The following is a 21,990-nucleotide window of genomic DNA, read 5'->3' as shown; positions in this document are numbered from 1 at the left end:
GTCGTGTGTGTGTGTGTGTGTGTGTGTGTGTGTGTGTTCATCCGACATGACTTGTTTGTGGTTAGGCTCTAGCTTCTGACACTTTTAGAGTAGATTGTGTCGCTCAGTGTACCTAAGGTGTGTTTGGTGTCTTCTGTCTAATTTTTATGCTTTCTGTTGTGCTGCCCCATGTTTAGGCCCAATGTTAAGATACACCTTAAAGACACATTTAAGCTTTTATTTCTCAAATTACCTCAGAATCAAAATAGCATTTACTATAATCTTCTCCTTTCTGCATTTGGGACAAAGTGTCTGCCTGCTATGAAACTTTAATTATTATAACTAAATGATTGTTCTGTTGTGTCTGACATATACTTCGATAAAAAGCATTTATTTCTCATCTAATCTTATTTCTTATTGAATATCCGCTAATTTTTCATAAGATATTGTCTTAGGGTTTCTGTTGCTATAAAGAGACACCATGACCAAGGCAGCTCTTATAAAGGGGACATTTAAGTGGGGCTGGCTTACAGTGTCAGAGATTCAGTCCTTCATTATCCCCATGCTGGGACGTGGCAGCACGGACATGATGCTAGAGAAGGAGCTGAGAACTCTACTTCTTGATTCCCAAGCAGCAGAAGGCGACTGTGCCACACTGACTCTAACTTGACCATAGGAGACCTCAAAGCCTACCCTAACAGTGACACACTTCCTCCAGTAAGGCCACGCCCACTCCAGACATGCCACACCTTCTAATAGTGCCATTCCCCATGGCCAAGCGTTCAAACACACGGGTAGACCGGGCTATCCTTGAATTCACAGAAATCTGCCTGCCTCTGCCTCCTGAGTGGTAGGACTAAAGGCATAAGCCACCACCACCCAGCTGCGTTCTTTCTCAATCACTGAGGTCTTTATGTCCTTCATCACTGAACTGTGTAGTACTTGCCCCTTCTCCCAACTTCTTTCTTCTCTCTAGGTCTCTAATTCATCCTCCATTTGACTGTCAGAATAACATGCTAATCCTTAAGTCAGACCAAGACCATGTCTGCTGATTGCTTACTGCATCATAGGCATGTCCCTTGCACTACATGTGGAACACATGAGCTAAATGTTGCTGTGGCTTTTTTTATAATTGAATGATTGATTGATTGATTCTTGTCTTGTACAGTGCATCCCAACCACTACCTCCCCTCTTCCCTGGATCTATTGCTCCTCAGTTTCCCCTCAAAAAAGAGCAAGCCTTGCAGTGATATCAGCTGAACAGCAAGATGCAGTAAGACTAGGCACAAGCCTTTGATCAAGGCTGGAAATGGTCCCAAGAGCAGGCGGAAGAGTCAGAGACACCCCACTCTTACTGTTAGGGTCTCACAAGAACCTTGTCTGATAGCCACAGCATATATGCAGAAAACCTAGGGCAGACCCATGTGGGTGCCATGGTCACAGCAGCTTCGCTTCCCACGAGCCACTGTGAGCCCTGCTTAGTTAATTCTGTGGGCATGTTCTCTTGGCATCCTCAACCCCTCTGGCTCCTATATCTCCTTCCCCCTTCTGAGTGGTACCACAGCTCAGCTCCACCTAATGCCTGAGTGTGGGTCTCTGCATCTGCTCCCATCAGCTGCTGGGGGAAGTTGTGGTCTTAACAAGGCAGACATCTTGTGGCTCCCATCTTGCCTTGCACCCTTATTTTCTGCAGTCTGTGTTTTGGATATATTGTGTTCTTTCCTTACTTATGGTCTGTGTGACTTCCATGTCATGGTTGCTATCAGAGTTTGGTGTAAGCATCAGCTCTTCAGATGCACTGTCCTCATGTACATCACATTGTAATGCTTTTCAGTGTTTCTGTAACCAGTTCTCAGTGTGTACATATTTATGTTATTTCAGTCATTTGCCCTGAGATTCCCACTGTATCTGTCTTCAGCTCCATAATGACAGCAGCCGTAGATCCCAGCACCTCGCTGGCAATTGGGAGGAAGGGACCACTCTGGGGCTCATGACCTCACACGAGAGATTGTAAAGGAGACTTCCTTCAGGATATGGACTGTTTGCCAAACATACGGAAGCCAATAACAGGAGTGTGTGGTGTTCTATATGTGCTTCAAATAGAACCAAGTTGTTCGCTTATTCTAATTGCATAGTGTGACCTAGTATTTTGTGTGATTTGGGACCGGGTCTAACCTAAAAACCGAGAGTGGGAATGGGCTGAAAAACTGTGTTGCTGTTTCTTCTGTGTGTAATAGGAAACGTTGGCTTTAGCATTTTCATTCTTGTTTTCTTCCTTTTACAGACTGAGACAACACTTGGCCTCAGTTCATACCAGCAGAAAAGGTAAGTAGGACTTGCATGTGGAAACATGCATGTAAACATGCTTCCCTTCCTCAGGGTCCTGACCCTCTCGCTCACTCTCCCGGGTTACTTTCCTATAAACACACAGGGTTGTTTTCTTTCATTCTGTTGTTGTTTGTTTTGCTTGATTTGGGCCAGGATCTCACTATGTGACTCTGACCTGGAACTCACTATGTAGACCAGGTTAGCCTCAGACTTAGAGAATCTGCCTGCCTTTGCCTCCAGATACTGGGATTAAAGGCATACAGCAGCACACCTGGCTGGATGCCATGTCTTTCTAAATGCTGTGTTTGGAAAAACAGGTTTAAATGCTGTCTCATGTGGTGCAGTCATAGAGCACATTACTCTGGAATAGTGTCCAAGACTGTGACGAAGACCTGGAGTAATTGCCTGGCAAAGAGAAAAGGTCTGTTTGACTCACAGCTTTGGAAATTGCACTCCCAGCCCAGCATGGCAACACTAGCTCTCTCACCAGAGACTTAGAGATCGAGAGAGGCCTGGGGTCCCACAGGCTCGTTCGAGGGCATGCTCCTAATGACCGAAAGCCTGCTCACCAAGTCCAACCTACTACAGAGTCTCTCTGGGAACCAAGCTCCCAAACATGGGCCTTTCAGGCACATGTAAGATTTAAACTGTAAGTCTGTCCCTGTATATAAAGGGTCTTTACTTAGAACAGAGGTACCCCTGTCTTGCAAGAGTATCATCAGTTTTGTAAGTTCTTAGTGAGCTCTAGAACAGACACATCCAGAACCAGCATAAAAAGGCATACCTCTATTCCAGCAGATCGGAAATTTGCTGTGGGATTATACTGGCTTATAGTTATGGAGATGATATTCTTAGAGGTCAAGAGCACCTCTGCTCTTGCAAAGGGACTGGGTTCAGCTCCCATCACCTACATGGCGTGGTCTTCTGACTTGACAGTCTAGCATTTTATTCTCTTTGATTTCTCTCACAATGAATATGGAGTTTTGCATATTCACTGTATTTTCTCTGTTGGCCAGCTTTCCCAGCACTTAGAAGGCAGAGGCAGGTGGACCTATAAGTTTGAGGCCAGGTCTACAGAGCAAGTTCCAGGACAGCCAGTGCTACATAGAGAAACCCTGTCTTAAAAAAACAAAACAAAGCAACAGTGAGGCGTTGGGAAGGAAAGCTGTCATGACTGAAAGGAACTGGTAAGGTGTGTTAGAGAGGTGAGGGGATCAGCCTGCTTGCTACATCTTAGCGTCTTCTGCATGCTGGGTTGTGGATGCACCTCTTTGAGATCTTGGAGGATAGCAGAGATGCAGGTCTGATAGACTCTAGCGCACCAGGAGAAAGTATGGAAATCAGTGCTGCACCCTTAACAACACCCTTAACACCTAAAACACAGAGCTCTGAATGGTGTCTGCCATCGGTGAGGGTAACCTCTGACTTCAGAACCTGTATCCTCGTACTGACTTTCTGTTGGCCGACATGAGGGCACCTGCTACGTATGGTCTGCTGTTAGGGTATGGAACCTTTGATAGGAGAGTAGGAATCTGGGCACCTAAGTGATCAGTTCACCAACTGTGTAGCATTATAAAAAAAATCCTGAGAAAACAATTTTTTTTACAAACTGGGATAATGAATTCACTATGTGGCATATATTGTGTATAGTGAAAGGCAGTGTGTGATTATATAAGGCTGTTTTGAGATGAAATACAAACACTTATGTGGGTACTAAAGCTTACAGACTCAAGTAGATGACTGAAGGTTGTGGGGTTTATGGTTCATTCAGCAAATATTTATTAGGGTTCTTCTGTATCGCGGACACTGTTCTCACCACTGACATTCACTCTCCATTACTGTATAATGTTATCAATACTCCAACAGTCTTAAAAACAGGATTCTTTGACGTCAAAGTCAGAACAGTTATCATCCAAAGCTGCAGACTGGTTTGGGTGAGCTTGGTGGCCCATCTGTAACAGTGCTTCTGACGGGGTGATGGGATAGCTGAGGCAAGCTGGCTAGCCAGAGAGTCGTGTTGGCAACTCCAGGTTCCAGTAAGAGACTCTGCCGTTCCCCTCCCCCCAAACACTACACACACACACACACACACACACACGCGCGCGCGCGCGCGCCCAAAACTCCCCATAAGGTGACATTTTTAAAGTGTCACATGAAAAAACTGCCATTGTAGAATGCTACACTCTTCAAAAATATACTTTAAAAATGAAGACCTTTCCAGACAGAGGTTAGGCAAATGTAGGCAAGACAGAAACACTCGTCTAGCAAATTTAGGAAGTGTTAACTTGGAAGGTGATTGAACCATTCCAGGTGGAAATATTTAACCAAAGCATAAAGGGCATCAGAAAAATAAAATATGTTGATACATAGAGGAATGTTTTCTGATTACATTTTAATTAGCAGATTTATACAAACAAATAATTAGATTTTGGGAGACTTACTGCATGGCATGCATCCCATGTATAACCATAGCACAAAAGACACGTAGCAGAGCATAAGGAGTTGCACTCTAATCTGACCTGTATAGAGTGGGGCATTATTTATAGACAGTGATAAGATGAACCGTGGAACTGTTAAAACCACTTTAAAAACGAAAAAAGTCATACAGCTAATAAGAGACTCACAGAGATAAAACAGTAACTGAGAGTATTTAGTTGTTCTGGTTTTAAAAGATAGAACAAAACAAAGGGACCAAAAAGCAGTCAAAAAACAAAAAACCATAGAAAGCAAGCAGTGACGTGGTAGAGTAGAGCCGGCTGAGTGATGCCGTACATGAACTGTCTGAGCACCAGGTGTCACATTCACTGTGCACATGCTCTGCACAACAACAACAACAACAACAACACCTTTGTTTCTGTGCTTGATACTTTACCTTTTAAACAATATTTTATTTTTGGAGAATTTCACACAATGTGTTTTGAACATGTTCACCTCTTGTCTGCCCTCCCATTCCTTCCCACCCCACTTGGGATTATTATTTCTTTCCTCTCCCCCTCTCCCCCTCTCCCCATAGAATCCAGTTTATGTCGCTTAGCTGGTCTTGGGAGTGGCTGTTGCCCTGGTACATGATCCTAATAGGGATCCCATCATAAAGAGAACTGACTCCTTCCCCCAGCAACTGTCAGATGCCCCTAGCTCACTAGCGGTGGGATTCTGTGCCCACCCTCTGTCCACCTCTGTGCTGGGATCTATCAGGCTGGAACTGGCTCAAGGCTGTGCATGCTGTCACAATAACTGAGTGTGTGTGCATCTGCCCTACTGTGGGGAGAACGCTGTTTCCTTTGTTTTTTTGTTTTTTTTTTTTGGTTTTTTTTTTTTTTTTTCCGGAGCTGGGGACCGAACCCAGGGCCTTGCGCTCGCCAGGCACGTGCTTTACTGTTGAGCTAAATCCCCAACCCCTCCAACTCATTTATAATGGGCAGTAGTGAGCCTATCAAGAGAAGCTGAAAGTGTAAAATACTTGGAATAAAGTGTCAGTCTTTCATTAGAATTATTTGCAACCTGGGCAAATTTTACTTAAGATTCCAAGAACGTGTACCATAAAAGAAAAATGATAAATTAGATTTATCAAAATTAAAAATGTTTGCTGTTCAAGATTCAACTAAAAAGGCAAGGGCCATGTGTTGGCTGTGCCAGAGTCCTAGAATGTCCATAGTATACAAGCAGCCTCATATCTCAGACAGCATCTCTGTCTAAGAAAGGTTAGAACAGGCCCTTTAAAAAAGACAAGTAGTTTGTTGAATAAATGGGAAGATACTTGAAATTACTTATATCATTAGTTAGTGGAATTGGTATCAAAACTAAAATGTGTCTGATATGTATCCTGTATTATTCAAGGGAAGTCCTGTTCATTTATCTGAAGTAGCTACTGTCTATTGTAAAAGTCGCACTGGGAACTACTTAACTGTTGATGGTTGTAAAGTTTTCACCCGCCCTACCCACTCTGTCTCTGTAATGATCTCTGTGAGTCAGCACACACAGTAGTGCTGGAGATGTGAGAGACACCGCTCACAAGTTCAGATGTCTCAGCTTTGTACTACGCCAGGAATTAGATTCCGAAGACGGGAGCTCTTAATTTGCGTTCCCATAGGACGTCTATGAGTTCAGGTGCAATGGACCACACTTCTTTTTTAATGCTGTGTCCAGGTAGCACCCCCAACCCCCGCCCTGCCGTAATCGCAGCATTCCTGAGGCTGAGGCATGAAGAACAGATCTGACGCCTAACTACAGACCAAGACCCTGTTGCCGACCCTTCCCCACACTGAGTCACAGCGCCTTTTGTTCAGTCAGTAGCTGGTTCTAAGCAGACATCTGTAGAATTCCTAACACCTCAGCACCAAGAACGTCCTGTAGAGTTCATGTGGAAGTCACCTGCTTAGCTTTGACCCGACAGTAACCAAACAGCAGGGCTCATTTCTCCAGGATCGCATTCTTGCCTAGCCTTCTATGTCTCCACATCTGGAGGGAGGTATGGTCCTGTGTATACACGCACAAGAGGGTGTGGAGGGAGAGAGTCTGCCTGCCTGCCTGCCGTGTTTATGTGCATGTGTGTACATGTGAAGGCCAGAAGACAGCCTCAGATGTTGTTTCTCAGGCATCACCCACTGCCAAGTAGTCTAGACTGACGGACCAGCAAGCCCCTGGGATCTGTCTGTCTTTCCTCTGTCCCCCTAATACTGGTGTTACAAGTGTGCTCCACCATGCCAGACTCTTTTCACGTGGGTTCTGTGGTTCAAACTGAAGTCCTTGTGCTTGCAAGGCAAGCATTTTACTAAGATAGCTCCCCAGTCCTGCAAATAATTTTTCATAAAAATTTAGAAGAAAATTTATATTGACAATTCAGAGCAAATAATTGCTAAAGAAAGCATAAAAGCTATGTCAACATCCCAGATTGGCTTGCATCGAAATTAACAAAGGGATATAAACCACTTTTCAAATTGTTTATCCCTCCAATTTACTTTTTCAGCATCATTCCCAAACATTTGTGCTCTGTTAATAGAGTTCTAAGTGGTGTCTTGTCATAGGTAAATCAACATGGGAGAATCATCTACTCAGTTGCAGATACCCGACAGCCATGTTACTGCATTTTTAGTTTTTTAAAACAATGCAATGTGTCCTGTTTGTGTCGACCTACTTGAAATTATTCCTTAGCCGTGGCTCTGCTGTTGTCTTGAAAATACTCATTCATGAAGGACTCATCCTTTGCTCTGCTTCCTCCTTTCTCACTGTGACTGTTCTGTCAATCCCATTAACAGTTGCTGGGTGCTTCTCCTGCTGACTTTACAGGAGGCTTTAGCACAGGGCACTAAAACCTACCCCTAAGGAGGTGCCAGGAAAGGAAGTGGAAGTGTTGCTGGCAGATCTGTCTACAGTGATTGTCCAGGGGTCCCGGGCCTGCTTACTTAGCTCCCTCTAGTAAGACACCTTATTAAAATGCTCCACACGATGTTCTTGAACATCTCTCCACCCAGCCCTTTCTTCTTTCAGTCCTCAACTTTCAGGTCATCCTTGTTCCTCCCCTTTCTCTTACAGCCTGGGATCCATCTAACTGTCGTTTAAGTCCCAGGCTCAGGAAGCAGCTGTCCTCTCTTCTGCCTGGGCTGCTGTAGCACCACCCTGCTTCCTGCCTGAGTTTCCACATTTGTTCTTCACCCTGCAGCCCACAAGTAGCCTGCTACACAATGCCCAATCCAATGACCTCTTTGTTATAGCTCTGCTGTGCTCCTCATTGTTGTCACAGAGTCCCTGACGAAACAACTTAAGGTGTATAGTCGAGGGGACACAGCCTGTCCTGGCAGAACTAAGAGACAGCTGCCATTGCATCATCAGACAGCAGAGTGAACAGGAAGCTGGGCCAGGTTATAAAACCACAAGGCCCAGCTCCAGTGGCCTCCAGCACGGCTCGACTTTCTGAAAGTTCCTCAACCATACCACTAGCTGGGTATCGATCAGGTGTTCAGACACACACACACACACACACACACACACACACACACACACACACACACACACACACACACACGCCTGTAGGGAACATGTCACATCCACACCTCCGTAGCTGGACAGCACCATTTTTAGATTTGGAACAGTAGCCACACTCCTCATTTGACCTCTCACCTTCCTCCTTCTCTCCTTCCCTTCACTCAGTTATTCTGTGTCCTGGCTCTCCAGCTCTCCAAGCGCATTTCCACTTTCCACCCCTAATCTCCACCACCCAAGCCTTGGGGCGCCCTCCTCACTCTGGCTTTACCCGCTACTATCACATTTGTATTGAATGCATGGGCTTTGTACTTTCCATTTTCAGTCATGCCTACCACTTCAGAAGGATTCATGTGCAACTTTCAGGATGGATTTTTGCTTCTGTGAGAGGAAGAACTATATCATGATCTCCTCTGTCCCTCTAACACTGAGCACAGATGTGTGTGTGTGAGTGTGTGTGTGTGTGTGTGTGTGTGTGTGTGTGTGTGTGTGTGTGTAATTAGTGACTCATGATTGTGTCAGCATTGCCTTTTCCTTTTCTTAACCTGGTATGGTTTTAGCCTAGCTTAAGTTTGATGCTTAAAGCACACACCAGCTAGGGCTAGGGATTTGGTTGAGAGCACCTGTACTTCTTGCAAAGGAACTGGGATCAGTTTTCACCACCCACGTGGAGGCTCACACCTCCTCGGGCACCAGGCACACATGTGGTGCACAGACATACAGGAAGGCAAAACATTCATAAGCACAAAATAATAAAATAAATCTTATAAAAAAAAAAACCAAACAGGTATGCTGAGCATACATCCAAAGTATGCTTAAAGTAGCCAAGAATGCTGACTCTGTCACGGCTAAGGAGGGATGAGGTAGGCACGTGACCCGTCTGCAGCTGAGTCTGCGACTCAAACCGTTCCTTCTCCTCCTGGTGTCTGTAGCTTTGTCTTAGCACAGTATGAGCTTTGCTGTTTGCTTTCTTTCTTTCCTGTTTTTGTGTCTGTGGTCAGCATGCGTTTGAGGAGAGGGATGCTCAAGAGACAGAGGATAGGTCAGCAGAGCTCAGAGCATTTGTGAACTGGGTAGCCGTCGGCTCAGTAGCCCATTCCACTCTAGTGTATTCCTGGACCTGCTGAATGAAATTACACCATTTGGAAACTGTGCTCATATGAACTGTGCAAGTGATGGGGCTACAGTAGTCTCAGATTATGTCTCATTTCTTCAAACAAAAATACCAGAACTCATTTTGAAAGTTACTTTACTGGCTGCCTGCATTTCTAACTTCATGGTACCTGAGCATAAGATGTAGACTTGTAAGCACCGTCTACTCCCAGAGACCTTTGATACTTTACATGTCGGCTCAGCATGTCCGAGGCTTGCCGTGCAAAGTCCTAGTCTGTTAGCAAGTCCTAATAGCAAGTCAAGTAGAGATGGTACTTGAATATTTAGGCTAGAGCATCCGTGCAATAAAGTCTTGATTCAGTGCTTCAGTTCTTTGAAAGGTCTAGACCCACATTCTTTATGTTTAGACCTTTGCCACTCAGTTGGAATGTGATTGTAATTTTTATCTCCATCTTGTATCAAATTTGTGTAATTGTATTCACAACTTATCATATTATGTCAAAAAATTAAGAAAACATGTTAAACTATATTGTTACCAATGATATCATCAATCAAGTAAATTTCATGAATCTATTGAGAAATTTCTGCTTTCACAGACCTTTCTGTATAAAGATATGCCCAGTTTTTCTTTTCTTCCTTCCTCGGTGGTTTGTTTTTCCTCGTTTGTTTTGTTTGAAATAGGATTTTGCTGGATAACAGAGGCTGGATTTAAAGGCATAAGCCTCCTACCTCTACATTCTGAGTGCTGAAGTCATAGGTTCTTAGGATTGTAGGTGTCTGTACATTAGTTTGTTTATTAAGACTCACTCATTGTTTTCTCCTAATGTAAAGGAGTGTACTGCACATTCCCAGTAGAGCATTAGGTTCTATAATGTGTGTGTGTGTGTGTGTGTGTGTGTGTGTGTGTGTGTGTGTGTTTGTGTGTGTGTGTGTGTGTGTGCGCAGGTTGCTGTTGTGCCTTAGAGGCCAGAGGGCAGCCTTAGCTGTTGTATGTACCTGGGAACTATCCATCTTGTTTTTCAGACTGGCTCTCATTGGTCTGAAAGTAGTTAGGATAACTAACTAGCTAGAGAGCCTTGAGGATCTGTTGGCACTGCTGCCTTGAGGCTTTCGACTATACCCAGAGATTTTTGTTTGTTTTGTTTTTAATGTGGGTTTTACATCTATCTCATACCCTCATACTTTACCAACTGAAATGTCACCTCATCCCAGATTCCTGTTCTCTTAAAGTGCTTTCTTGTGACAGAAGTCAAGCATCGGACTGTGATTTACAGAATTAAAGAGCTGCTTCTCACACTTTCCCTTTTTCTTTCCAGCATTTCTCTGTACCGGGGTAATTGCAGGCCCATACGATTCGAACCACCCATGCTGGATTTCCATGAGCAGTAAGTAACTTGGAGATACAGCACGGTTTTGCTTACCTTTCTCCTGCCCTTTGCGGTGTTTGCTGTGTGGGGAAGCTACGCAAGTTGTGCTCAAGTTTTAACGAAGCAAATGATTTGGAAGCTAGAAAACTGTATACTGATAAACTAAGAAAGTCTGAATGTTGCCTACACGCTACACTCTGGTTCAGAGGACTCTAGCATGAGATGTGGCATTCACCTTGAAGCCTCATCTCATAAGCACTTGTCTCCAGCATTTAAAGTCACTCTTCTTGACACTTTGCATGATATGATGCTCTTAAAGTACATGTGTCAGCTCGTCACCAGTAATATGGCTACCGACCCTGTGAAAGGTCACAGCCAATGCCACAGATCTGTCTGAGCCAGTTGACTCCTGCTTAGGGACTCTGGTTTCATGCATCTCAGGTACTCAGGGAAATACAAGTGTTCGCCCTATTGGATTCAGTTGCAGTGTGTGAGGGCATCCTATATCGTCACCTGGCACAGAAGAATTTTCAAAGGATCAAGAGCAAGCTGTGGCTTAAGTGAGGGAGCTCATGGTCTAGGGTTTGGTCTGTGAGTGCATGTATTTGGTAATGTGGCTTACTCAGGTGTGGGCAGACTGTACAAATTTATCTTTAGAATCAGCCATGGCATAACTAAAATACTTCTGTGGTATTTAGTTTTAAAGACCATAACATTCAGATAGGAAGTACTGTTAGGACGGTAAACCTCAGGAGGAGGTAGGCTCTTCCAGAGGTAGTGAAGCAGTGAGGGATCAGCCTTCGTGAGTTATTCTGCTGGCTTGGGCTACCCACCACTCCCACGCGATACCTGCTGCACGCAGTATTAGGACATGTCAGGAAGACCTTGACCAACACCTTCATTATGAACCAACCCCCAGCCTCTCAACTAAAAGGAAGTAAGTGTATTTCTATGTATACACACATAAATACATACATATTTTTAAATTTGTGTGCACATCTGTGTGTGTCTATGCCATATGCTCATGCAGTCACAAAGAGAGCGTCAGATCCCCTGGAGGGAGTTAGAGTTGACTGTGAGCCACCCGATGTGGGTGCAGGGAACTGAACTCAGGACCTCAGAAAGAGGAAATGCTCTTAATCAGCTATCTCTCCAGCCCTTATTCACACCCAGGGCCTTGTGCATGTGCTAATCCAGAATGTTACCACTGTATAGTGTGTGTGTGTGTGTGTGTGTGTGTGTGTGTGTGTGTGTGTGTGTGTCTGTCACAGGCCCAGAATTTCTACTGTTTATGAATTAAGCGGTCTGTTATTACAGCACAAAATGCACTAAGACAGGTGAGTGCTAAGATTGCAAGAAGCACCAAGTTCTTAACTCAATTACAAAATACATCACGACCTTCTTTTAAACGAAAAATATTTAGCATAAAGGGGCATGCATTTAGTGTTTATCAGTATGGTTAATTTTTTAGAATAAGGGCTGTTCTTTCCCTAGTAAAATTACCTTTGACTGTGTTCTTAAGCTAGATTGCTGAACTCCATGCCTACCCCTCAGCTGTAGATAATCTCAGTGTTGTTCTGAGGTGGGGACGTGAGAATGAAGAGGAATGCACAGCACCAAGGCTGCAGTCATCATCAGTGACCGCTCTTGAGACACTCTTCAAAAGTTTCATCTAGTTGTGTTTTCTCCATTGGGTTTAGGGGTGTGTGTGTGTGTGTGTGTGTTCGTTCCTGTGTGTGGCTAGAGATGACTGTCAGAGGTCAGCACTGGTGTCTTCCAACATTACTTCTAGACAGGAGCAATTGACTAGACTGGCTGGCCAGCGAGCTCCTGGGGTCCTGCCCAGCAGTGACATCACAGAGGTGAGCCATTACCCTGGCCTTTTGCATTGGTACCAGGTTCTGACCTCGGTTCCTCACTCGAGGACAGCAAGCTACACTGACCAGGCCCTTCTCCCTGGCCTTTCATTTCTCTCTCTATTGAGGGTGTTTTGTGAATTTCATTTCAAGATTTAAACAAAACAACAAAAATCCTTTAGTTATAGAAAAATACCTGAACTGAAACTAAAAATTCATGTCCTAATTATTTGCCGCTCAGGTCTGATTAATGTCCCATCCAAAACAGTAGAAATTGGCATGAAGTTCAGCAAGATTCCGAAAGGGCGACTTTAGTATGTTGGGGGTTGTTAGTGTCTCTGCTTTTTGACTGAGGTATTTCTTCAGGAAGAATGGCCTCTCCTGCTTCATTTTCCCTAAAACACACAGATGCACATGAGAGTCCTTAGGAGGCTGAAGCAGGATCAAAAGTTCAAAACCAAACTGAGGCCTGTCACAAAAACCAGAGTAGTCTGCATGTAGTAGGTTGTGACACTTTATAGATTCCTCCTTTAAAGTTCATCTGTTGATCTCTGGGAGCTTGAGAAGGTTGGTAATCGCCTTCATAAAGCTGGGAGTTTGTTTACTGTGCAGAGTGGTATGTAGTCACTGTAATAAACTCACAAACAAAACACCTGTGAGGGCGAGCGTGAAGAGCTACCACAATCTGACCTCTCAGAACCTCTGCATTTGAACCGTGTCTTTCATGGCCTTCTGTGCATTTATACTATTGGATCACAAAAACACAACCACATTTTATAAACATACTCTCCTTTAACTTACTTTTAAACTTAATATATTGCGGACCTTTTCTGTTTCTTAATATTTTATGTGGTATTAGCATCAAATTATAAGGATATATTTGTTGAATTCATTTCCTGATTTTAATGGCCTCATATTTTGTTTACAGTCAGTACTAAAACAGGTGTATCACATACAGTGTGACACCCCCCCCCAAGTGTTTCAGTTAAAGGACCTAAAGAACATCAACTTTAACCTTCAATGTCCTTATGTCTAGAGAAGGACTTGATGTGGAGAACTAGAGGCGGCTGACGAGATAGTAAAGTCATCCTGACTGGAAAGGAAGCTATGGGTGTGCTTACTGAGGCTGGCCCAGGTCATAGAGAAGCTGAAAATCCATGAGCTAAGAGAAACCTCATAAGCTTCCTGAACATGGTGGGAGGCCAGAGGAGCGCCAACTGAGCACAGGCAAGGCAGGTGACACAGTGAGGAGAACTATTCTCAGAAGCACAGGAAAGGCACTGATCCCCTGAGAGCAGAGACCTGTCTGCATGCTCCAAAGGCAGAGGAGTTCTCTGTAGTCGGATGTCTGTGCCCTCCAGCCCTCCACAAGCGGAAGCCTCCTCATCTAGAGTGTGATGGTGTGGGAAAGTAGGGTCTCTGCACCTACTTTCCCCTGATAGGGACATGCACCTATCAGGTGAGTGTACAGCAAGAAGTCACCGTCTTCCAACCACATAGAGGAGTCCCCTAGAACCAGAATGAGCTGGCTTCTATGTTCAGAGTTTTTGGCACTGGAACAGTGAGAAAGACATGACTAGTGGTTGTAATTCCCTGAGTGTATATCATTTTGTTACATTTTCTTAAATTACCTAACACATTGTTTTTCCTTTAAAACATATCTGCACCCACTGTAAACACATTAAACAGAGTGTGTTTTATCTCATAAAGATAGAACCGGGGTTACAGAAGATAGGTCTTTGTGGGCAGATGGGGAAACATACATACATAGTGGAGTTTATTAGGAAAACCAGAACTTGCTGGGGATCTTAAACAAGTGTGCCTATATGTTTAGCTCTGTGGGGCGGGGACATATGAGGTTTGACTTACGTGGTTGTGGGAACTGGTTAAGCACACATTGAGGAGGATGCTGACTAGCTGGAACTGTGAGGCATGTAGAGCATCTTTCCAGGTAGGCAGCAGGAGACCTGAGCAGGGGAGTGCTGTTGAAAGTCCAGTTGGTTTGAGAAAAGAGCCTAAACTATCCATTTAGGAAAGGGCTTCCTTAGAGTGAGCTTCCCTGTGACTGAGGCAGCTGACAGGGAATTTAATTACATCTGCAGGGTCTCTCCCAGCAGCGCCCACATTAGTATTTCAATAGCTTAGGAAAGTATGTTTGCTACAGCTTAGCTGCTGGCTTCCTTCCTTTCCCCCAGCCACAGGAGAGACTCTCTGAAGTGTCTGTAGTCTTGAGCTCTCACGAATGAGAAATACACTAGAAAGGAATCCTGGGGACTGTAATTTAGACCCGCCTGGGTGTTAGCATCCATCCACTGTATGGATATAGACATCAAGATTCCTAAATTTAGTATTCCTCTCTCTAAAAATGGACACTCTTTTGCATAAAACACTTTGTTAGGCAGTGTAGAGCCCAGGTTCTCACGAGACAAAAGTAGCTTCATGACAAGAGCAGAGGCGTTTTCACTGTAGAAAGTCATTCCTTAGTGGCTTTTGGAAGTAGCTAGTCACCAGTCCACATTCTCTCTGAGTTGGTTTTTTTCTCCACTCTTAGAAACATAGACATTGTTGGTTAATCAGAATTCTTCTTGCACTGATCTGTTTTCTTTCTGCTTCCAAACATTCCTGCTTTTCCTAAGTGGATGCTAAGTAGGAAGCCTGAGATCAGAGTGCCCCTGTGGAAAGCCGCTATGAGCTTCCTGCCTGCTACCTGAGGACACCTCCCTACCCTAACCCAGCAGCCCCACCCCACCCCGCCCTGCCCCACTTTTGTTTGCTTTTGTTAACACAAGTTCCGCTTTCTTTTCAGTTGTTCAACCCTTAGGCAAAGTGAGCACGTCCCTGGCCGGGGAGCAGATTCTGTTTAAGTTGCTGATAGCATTTCCGTTAGGGTCATTTAGGGTCAGTTGACCGGTAGATCTGACCTAGGTTGGCTAGGAGTGTGAGGTTGGGTGTAAGGGAGTTCTGGGGAGGGTTTTTTCCCTCCATGCTGTTCAGTGTATAGAAGTACCCCTCTTCCAGGCTAGGTGTAGAATTGGTGGCAGGGGTTGTGGCAACCATCCTGTTACCAGTGAGCAGTGCTTGGCAGGAGAGAGGCAGAATGTTGTGTCTCACAGCAGAAAAATGGAAGAGCTGCCATGCTCAGCTGACAAGCCCCAGTGGCTGTACTGGCTGGGGCCTTTAGTTAGGACACCAGTTTTGTGTCCTTGGTACTTTGTGGAGCACAAGGCCCTTTTCCTCGTGCCCCTTCTGCTGTCTGCGGGTAGCCTTGTGAGCACACCTACATATTCACCCTATCTGGAGCCGGCTTGTCTCTCCAGACCTCTGGCACAAGCCTGTGATTTCCAGTCTGATATCCCCACTCCTCACTCACTTCCTCTCCCTTAGAGCCCTCACACCTCTGCTGTCCATCAAGAGAAAGGTTTGTACCGAATTTATGTGTGTTTTCCTATGATCCTCATTGCTCTGTTCCTTCTGTTGACTCAGGCCCTGGTTATTTGGAAACTAAGACTTGCTACATACATGCCATTTACTGCTTATGTATGATCCATGTTGTCAACAAATTCCGATGTTAAATTTGATCATGAGGCCAGGGAGATGGGTAAAAGCATCTACTGCCATGTCTGATAGCCTAAGTTCAATTTCTGTTTCCACATGGGGGGAGGAGAGAACAGACCCCCAAAAGTTGTCCTCTGACCTCTGCACTCATGCTTACGTACAGCATGCACACATACACACACATATATGCACACACATGGGAGAGGGGGTAATACATGTAGTTAAAATGTTTATAAATTTGATCACTTTATTATTCTCACTCAAAAAAAGTCCTTTAATGGTTCCTGTTATCTTATGATAAATACTAATTTCATTTCTCATTCCACATATGTAGAAAGCTGCAGACTGTTTCCTGAAGTCAGTGCAATCTTTCTAACTCTGGGCATGTTCTACATACCTTGAAAATAATCTCTCTTTTTGTTTTTTAAAGTGTGTGTGTGTGTGTGTACATGTACATGCACATGTAAATGAGTGCAGGTGCCCATGGAATTCAGAGACAAGATCCCTGGAGCTAGAGTTAAGGTACTTGTAAGCCATCTGGCATAGTTGCTAGAAACCAAATTCTAGTCTTCTGGAAGCAGTAAATGCTCTTAACCATTGAGCCATTTCTCCAGGCACCCCCAAAGCAGTATTTCTTACACATAGAAAGAAAAGAAAAGGAATGATAATCGTATACTAAACAGGGATAGCAGCTGTTCGTGTGTGTGTGTGTGTGTGTGTGTGTGTGTGTGTGTGTGTGTGTGTGTGTGTAGAGGTTAAAGAACAACTTGTGGGGGTTTGATTCTCTCCTTCCATGTAAGTTTTGAGAGTTCTCCCACCCTATATTTCTTAGACTAAGGATTCTGGCCAGACGGCTGGCCAAATGACCTCAGGGTCCTTTCTGTCTCTGCCTCTTTAATGCTGGCACTATGTACACCCAGGTTTTATGTGGATGCTGGGATTCATACTCAGGTCCTCATGCTTGAACAGCAAATGCCCAACCCACTGAGCCAGCCAGCCCTCTTCCCAGGCCCTTGTAGTTTTGTAAGTCGTCTGCAAGTAGCAGGCACCATGATTCAGTCGTATTTTTAGCTATCTTTTCCATATATTTACAGAATAAGAAAATTGGCATTTAGTATAGATTGCCTACAGTGCTTCTTGCTTCAATCAGTGTTGTAATTGACTGTAAATGAGAGAACACTGACTGAGACTCCGTAAGGCAAAAACAGACTGATTCAGCTGCCATGACAGACAGGCAGGTCCACGTTATCTGAGGCTGCCAGGACTCCTGTGTCCTCTCCTCGCCCACTCCTCTCGTTACCAACACTGTTTCCCTGCTGACTGCTTCCACCCTGCCTTCTGTAGCTTTCTTTCTCTCTAGTCTAAAACATCTTAGCATAGAGTGGTGGTCACCCCAGGTGGAGTCATTGTCCAGTCCCTGAAGCAGCTGTGTAAGAAGTACGTATCAGTGGATGTAATGCTATTCCTAGTTTGTCAGGGTTTCATCAAGAGAGAAATCACATAGTGGGCAGCGGTTCCTATTGAAGACCATCTTAGACCCTTGGCTTCTCATTCCTGACAACCAGTCAGTAGGGTTCAGCCCTATTGTGCAAAACAACCTTCACAGCTTTCCCTGCACAGGTAAAAACTGCCTCCCCAGTGTCCATGGTATCTTACCAGCTACACAGAGGTGGGATGGATCAATACTTAAAATCAGGTTAACTATCAGGGCTGATGCTGTCACACACAGACATACCCTCAGAGGGTGTGAAATGTCTGCCATACAGATGGGGCTCCTAATTGTGTCCTGACTTCCTTTGATGATGAACTATGAGGTGGAAGGAGAAGCCAAGTAAACCCGTTCCTCCCCAGGCTGCTCTCGTGTTTCATCACAACGGTAGAAACCTAAACTAAGACATGCGCCTAAGTGACACAGCCTCCCTTTTTCTTTATTTTGTGTGCTTTTTAATTTGCTTTCTGGAATTGAATTTGAAGCACAGCCTCCCTTTTTAACAGCCTGGGATCCCTTAAATGTGCTTAGAATTAATCCATTAATGTTCATAGCTGTCCTCTAACTTCTGGCTGGCCAGGGCTGTGCCTACCTCTGCTACCCAGACTTATAGAGAGGCTAGGCCTGCATAGCTAAGAGTTCTAGGGCCAGAGTACAACTTTTAGTGACTGCAGCTTGAATTTTATTGGGTTTCCAATGAGGGTGGTAGAGGCTGCAATGGTAGCCATAGCCACAAGGGAACATAGGGTCTTTCTACCCCCTGCTCAGATGTAATGACACCAAAATGTGTGTTGGGGGTGGGGCTTGAGAACTGCTAGCAGTATAACACCAGAAGTGGAATTTATTCGCTACCCAGTCTCAGGCCCCTTAGGGCTGTAAGGAGGCCTTCCTGGCTGCTCTCCAGGGAACCAGGCACTAACTGTCCTCACCTCTGTGGTCACCTTGGTTAATAATGCTCATTTCATAGCTCAGGTGTAAAAAATAGATGAATGAATGAATGAATGAATGAATGAATGAATGAATGAATATAAAAAATACCATTCTAAAGAAATGGGACGTTTAAAACTTATTTTTGTGCCTCTCTGCCTGTCTATGTATTTATACCACATGTGTGACTGGTCCCTGGAGAGGTCAGAAGAAGGCATTGGGCCTCCAGGCCATGCCGATTGTGAGCCCTGTTGAAGGGTTTAGGTGCTAGGAACTGGACCCAAGTCCTCTGCGAAAGCAACACAGGCTCTTAACCACGTCTCTAGGCCCAAATAGGGTTTTCTTGGCTTTTTTTAAAATTAGCCTTATCTTTAATGTTTAATTTCTACTTCCTCCTCTCTCCTTCTCCTGCCCAGTTTCCAGATAACACTCTGCCATGATTTGGTTACTTCTGACCTCCCTTTGTTCCCTCCCCCAAATTATTTATGCCAGTGTTACTAAGTATTTTCTGTTTCTATAACAACATCTTTGAGACATTTTTTGCAAACAGTAAAGGACGTTTGGGTTAGAAATTTGGTTCACTGAATTCTTTGGTTTGTATAATTATTAGGTCCAGAAAAATTGGCTTCAAATGTTCAGTTTGAAGTCAGCGTGTGAAGTGTGTATCTTTGTCCCTAGTCACTTTCTGGCATTCTAAGGAAATTAAGGGGCTCCTTTCCCAAGAGTTGTTTAGTGTCTTGTGGCCTCCACTTCTAATCCTTCCATGCTGGCTTTCATGACACCAGTTCGTGAGAGCCCTGGGACTTTGCGGTGACTGAGCTGATGTTGATTTGGCCCAGCTTCCTGCCCGAGGCCGCTCAACAGAATGCTGTTTTTTCATTCAGAAGTTTTGTCCAGGGGCATTTGGGAAACCATTTCTGCAGCTGTTTCCTGCAGTTGCAGTATCTTCTCACTATGATAGAGGAAATGCACCCCTGGCACAGCCACAGGATTGCAGCGTACTTTCCCAGCTCCTCCCATTCTTTGGAACCTTGGACTCCTCTAGAGTCCTGACAGTCTAGAATCTGGGCAGTATGGTCTTGCATCACAGAGAACAGAGATGTCGACTGCTCTGGCTATTCATCCATAACTCTCCCACTGTTCTCTGACTCCTCTGTTTGGAGCAGCCAGTAATGGAAACAAACAGGACCAGCACTGGCAAGGGACTGGATAGTTGTTTAACTTTATTTTTAAATTCAACTTGTCTAGCCAGGCAGATCACACATGCTGCTTGTGGTAGACAGAACTGTCAGATGATTGGGAGAATTCCCGGGTTCTAATACACATATACACACCTCCTGGCTTTACAAGGACTAATCCAGATGAGACAGTAACCAAGGTTCTAAATCCTATGACCCCTAAAATGGAGAGCTATCTGTGTGGACTGGACCTAGTCCCAAAGCCTTCGAAGGCTGACTTTAGAATGAGGAGCAGAAATGTTGGACATTTGAAGTAGGAGAGGAAGTTGGAGCAAGGTTTCTTTTTGCTGGTTTTGGAAGTAGAGGGTCTGTATGGCAAGAGGCTTAGAGTAGCATGAGTCTGACCAACCAACTAAAAGCATTTAGCCGAGGACTTTGAGTTCAGCACAAGAACCCAGCCTGCGGAAGAATTTGCAGAAAGCCTTGTAAAACTTTGAGCAGATAAACCAGCCAGTCTTAGAAAGTCCTATGGTAATGAGTGGGTGTTGCCTTTAACTAGTGAGCTTGTGGTAGTAATGCAGCATAGAGAAGGAGAGGTGATGCAGGGAACTCTGGACCAAGAGAGGAAAGGGCAGGCTGGACGGGGAAGGCCCTTCCTACAATGGAAGCCTCTGCATTGTGTGAATATGCACAGCTGCAGCAGCCTGCTGGTGCCTCCCACCATCTTGTCTATCCTCATCACTCCTGCTCCCAGAACCCTTCTCTCCCCAAGGACTATCTCTACTCAGGGCCGTCCAGGACATTTCCTCCTCAGTGCCTCAAGAAGAGGACAGAGCCAGGCCCAGCCGATTGTGAGTCACTCCTGGTCACTCCCAGACTCGGGCCTCCACACTTGTCTGCTGATCCCTGGTGTAGCAGGCCATCCACAGCCCTGTTTGAAGGAGACTGTGAAGTGCCTGTCCATCTTCACCCTGTCTCTTTCTCTTAGACGAGACTACTTGTGCCACAGCCAGACAAGAGCAGAAGCACAGGGGAACTGACAAGAGCCACTTAGCCTGCAGTCCTTCTGAGTTGTACAGGGACAACGGGATTTTTAAGAGAAAGTATATGTGGTGCTGCGTATCTTTCAAGATACAAGGAATGTGTTTATTTCTCTCTTGTTCTACTTACAAAATAAGTAAATAAGTAGAAAATCTGAATAGAGCCAAAAATCAAAACACAAGAATTTTGAATACATGTATGAAAAAGCCAAACAGCATGAATCAGTCAAGACAGCTTCCTGAAAGCAGGCTGGGACACAAACAACAGAAACAGGGCCCTTCTCGTGTGGTCTGTGTGGTGTGTCACCCTGACTCCAAACCAAAGATTCTGTTGGGAAACAAATACACACTTCACCGAAGCATCCTTCTGAATATAGGCTCAGAAGTCCTCTACTACGTGCCCACAGACCTCAGCAGTGGTAAGGGGGGTCCATAAGATCATGCATGAATGTAGGAGAGGTATGCAGTATACTTCCATAGTTATCATTCTGCATCTTATTCTTCTGATTCAGGCAATAAGGAAGGGGAAAAATAAGCTGTTGGCACGCAGATGGAAAAAGAAGCCAGCATCTCCACTTGGAAGTGTTCCCTACTCCATAGACTAGATACCCACTCTAAATATAATATATTAAGGCTACTAGAAGTAGCAAGCTCAATAAAGATAAACATACAAAAATAACTATATTTTTGTTCAGAAGCAGTGAATAATCTTTTTTTTAAAGAGAGAAACAGTTTCAGCCAGAAGTGGTAACAGGTGTCTGTTGCTCAACACTGAGGTGGGAGCATGAGTTCGAGGCTGAGGTCTGCACCAAGTAAAGACCCTGGCCAAAAGCTGGGTGGGGGATGGGCAAAGTCCATTAACAATAGCATCAAAGGGAACAGAACTCCTAAACGCAAACTTTTGACAGGAACAAAAACCTAAGAACCATGACAAGAGAAATTAAACACTAAGTAAACAGACATCTCATTCCTTAGCGTGTTGGATGCAAGAATTAAGATGGCAGATTGAATATGTCCTTCATCAGAATTTCACCTGTCCTTTTGTGTAAAACTGATAACCTTATCTTAAAATTCCCAGACATATAAAGGATCCCAAACAGTCTGATCCAAAACACCTTTAAACTAAAGTTGAAGGAAGCCCACTTTCCAATATCAAAAACTTTAAATTTTTATTTTTTT

At 44.5% G+C, this 21,990-nt stretch overlaps 1 protein-coding gene across 1 annotated transcript in view; it reads left to right on the top strand.

The window, feature by feature from the left end:
* The window catches only part of Tmem131 (transmembrane protein 131), a 97,516-nt gene that overhangs the window by 10,712 nt on the left and 64,814 nt on the right, over nucleotides 1-21,990 (top strand). The window contains exons 5-6 of the mRNA XM_032899724.1: nucleotides 2,184-2,304; nucleotides 10,716-10,784. Coding sequence (XP_032755615.1) covers nucleotides 2,184-2,304; nucleotides 10,716-10,784 — 190 coding nt within the window. The remainder of the gene's footprint in view (nucleotides 1-2,183; nucleotides 2,305-10,715; nucleotides 10,785-21,990) is intronic.

This window comes from Rattus rattus, chromosome 4, assembly GCF_011064425.1.
Source record: "Rattus rattus isolate New Zealand chromosome 4, Rrattus_CSIRO_v1, whole genome shotgun sequence".
Taxonomy (NCBI): domain Eukaryota; kingdom Metazoa; phylum Chordata; class Mammalia; order Rodentia; family Muridae; genus Rattus; species Rattus rattus.
This window is presented reverse-complemented; position numbering and strand designations above follow the sequence as displayed.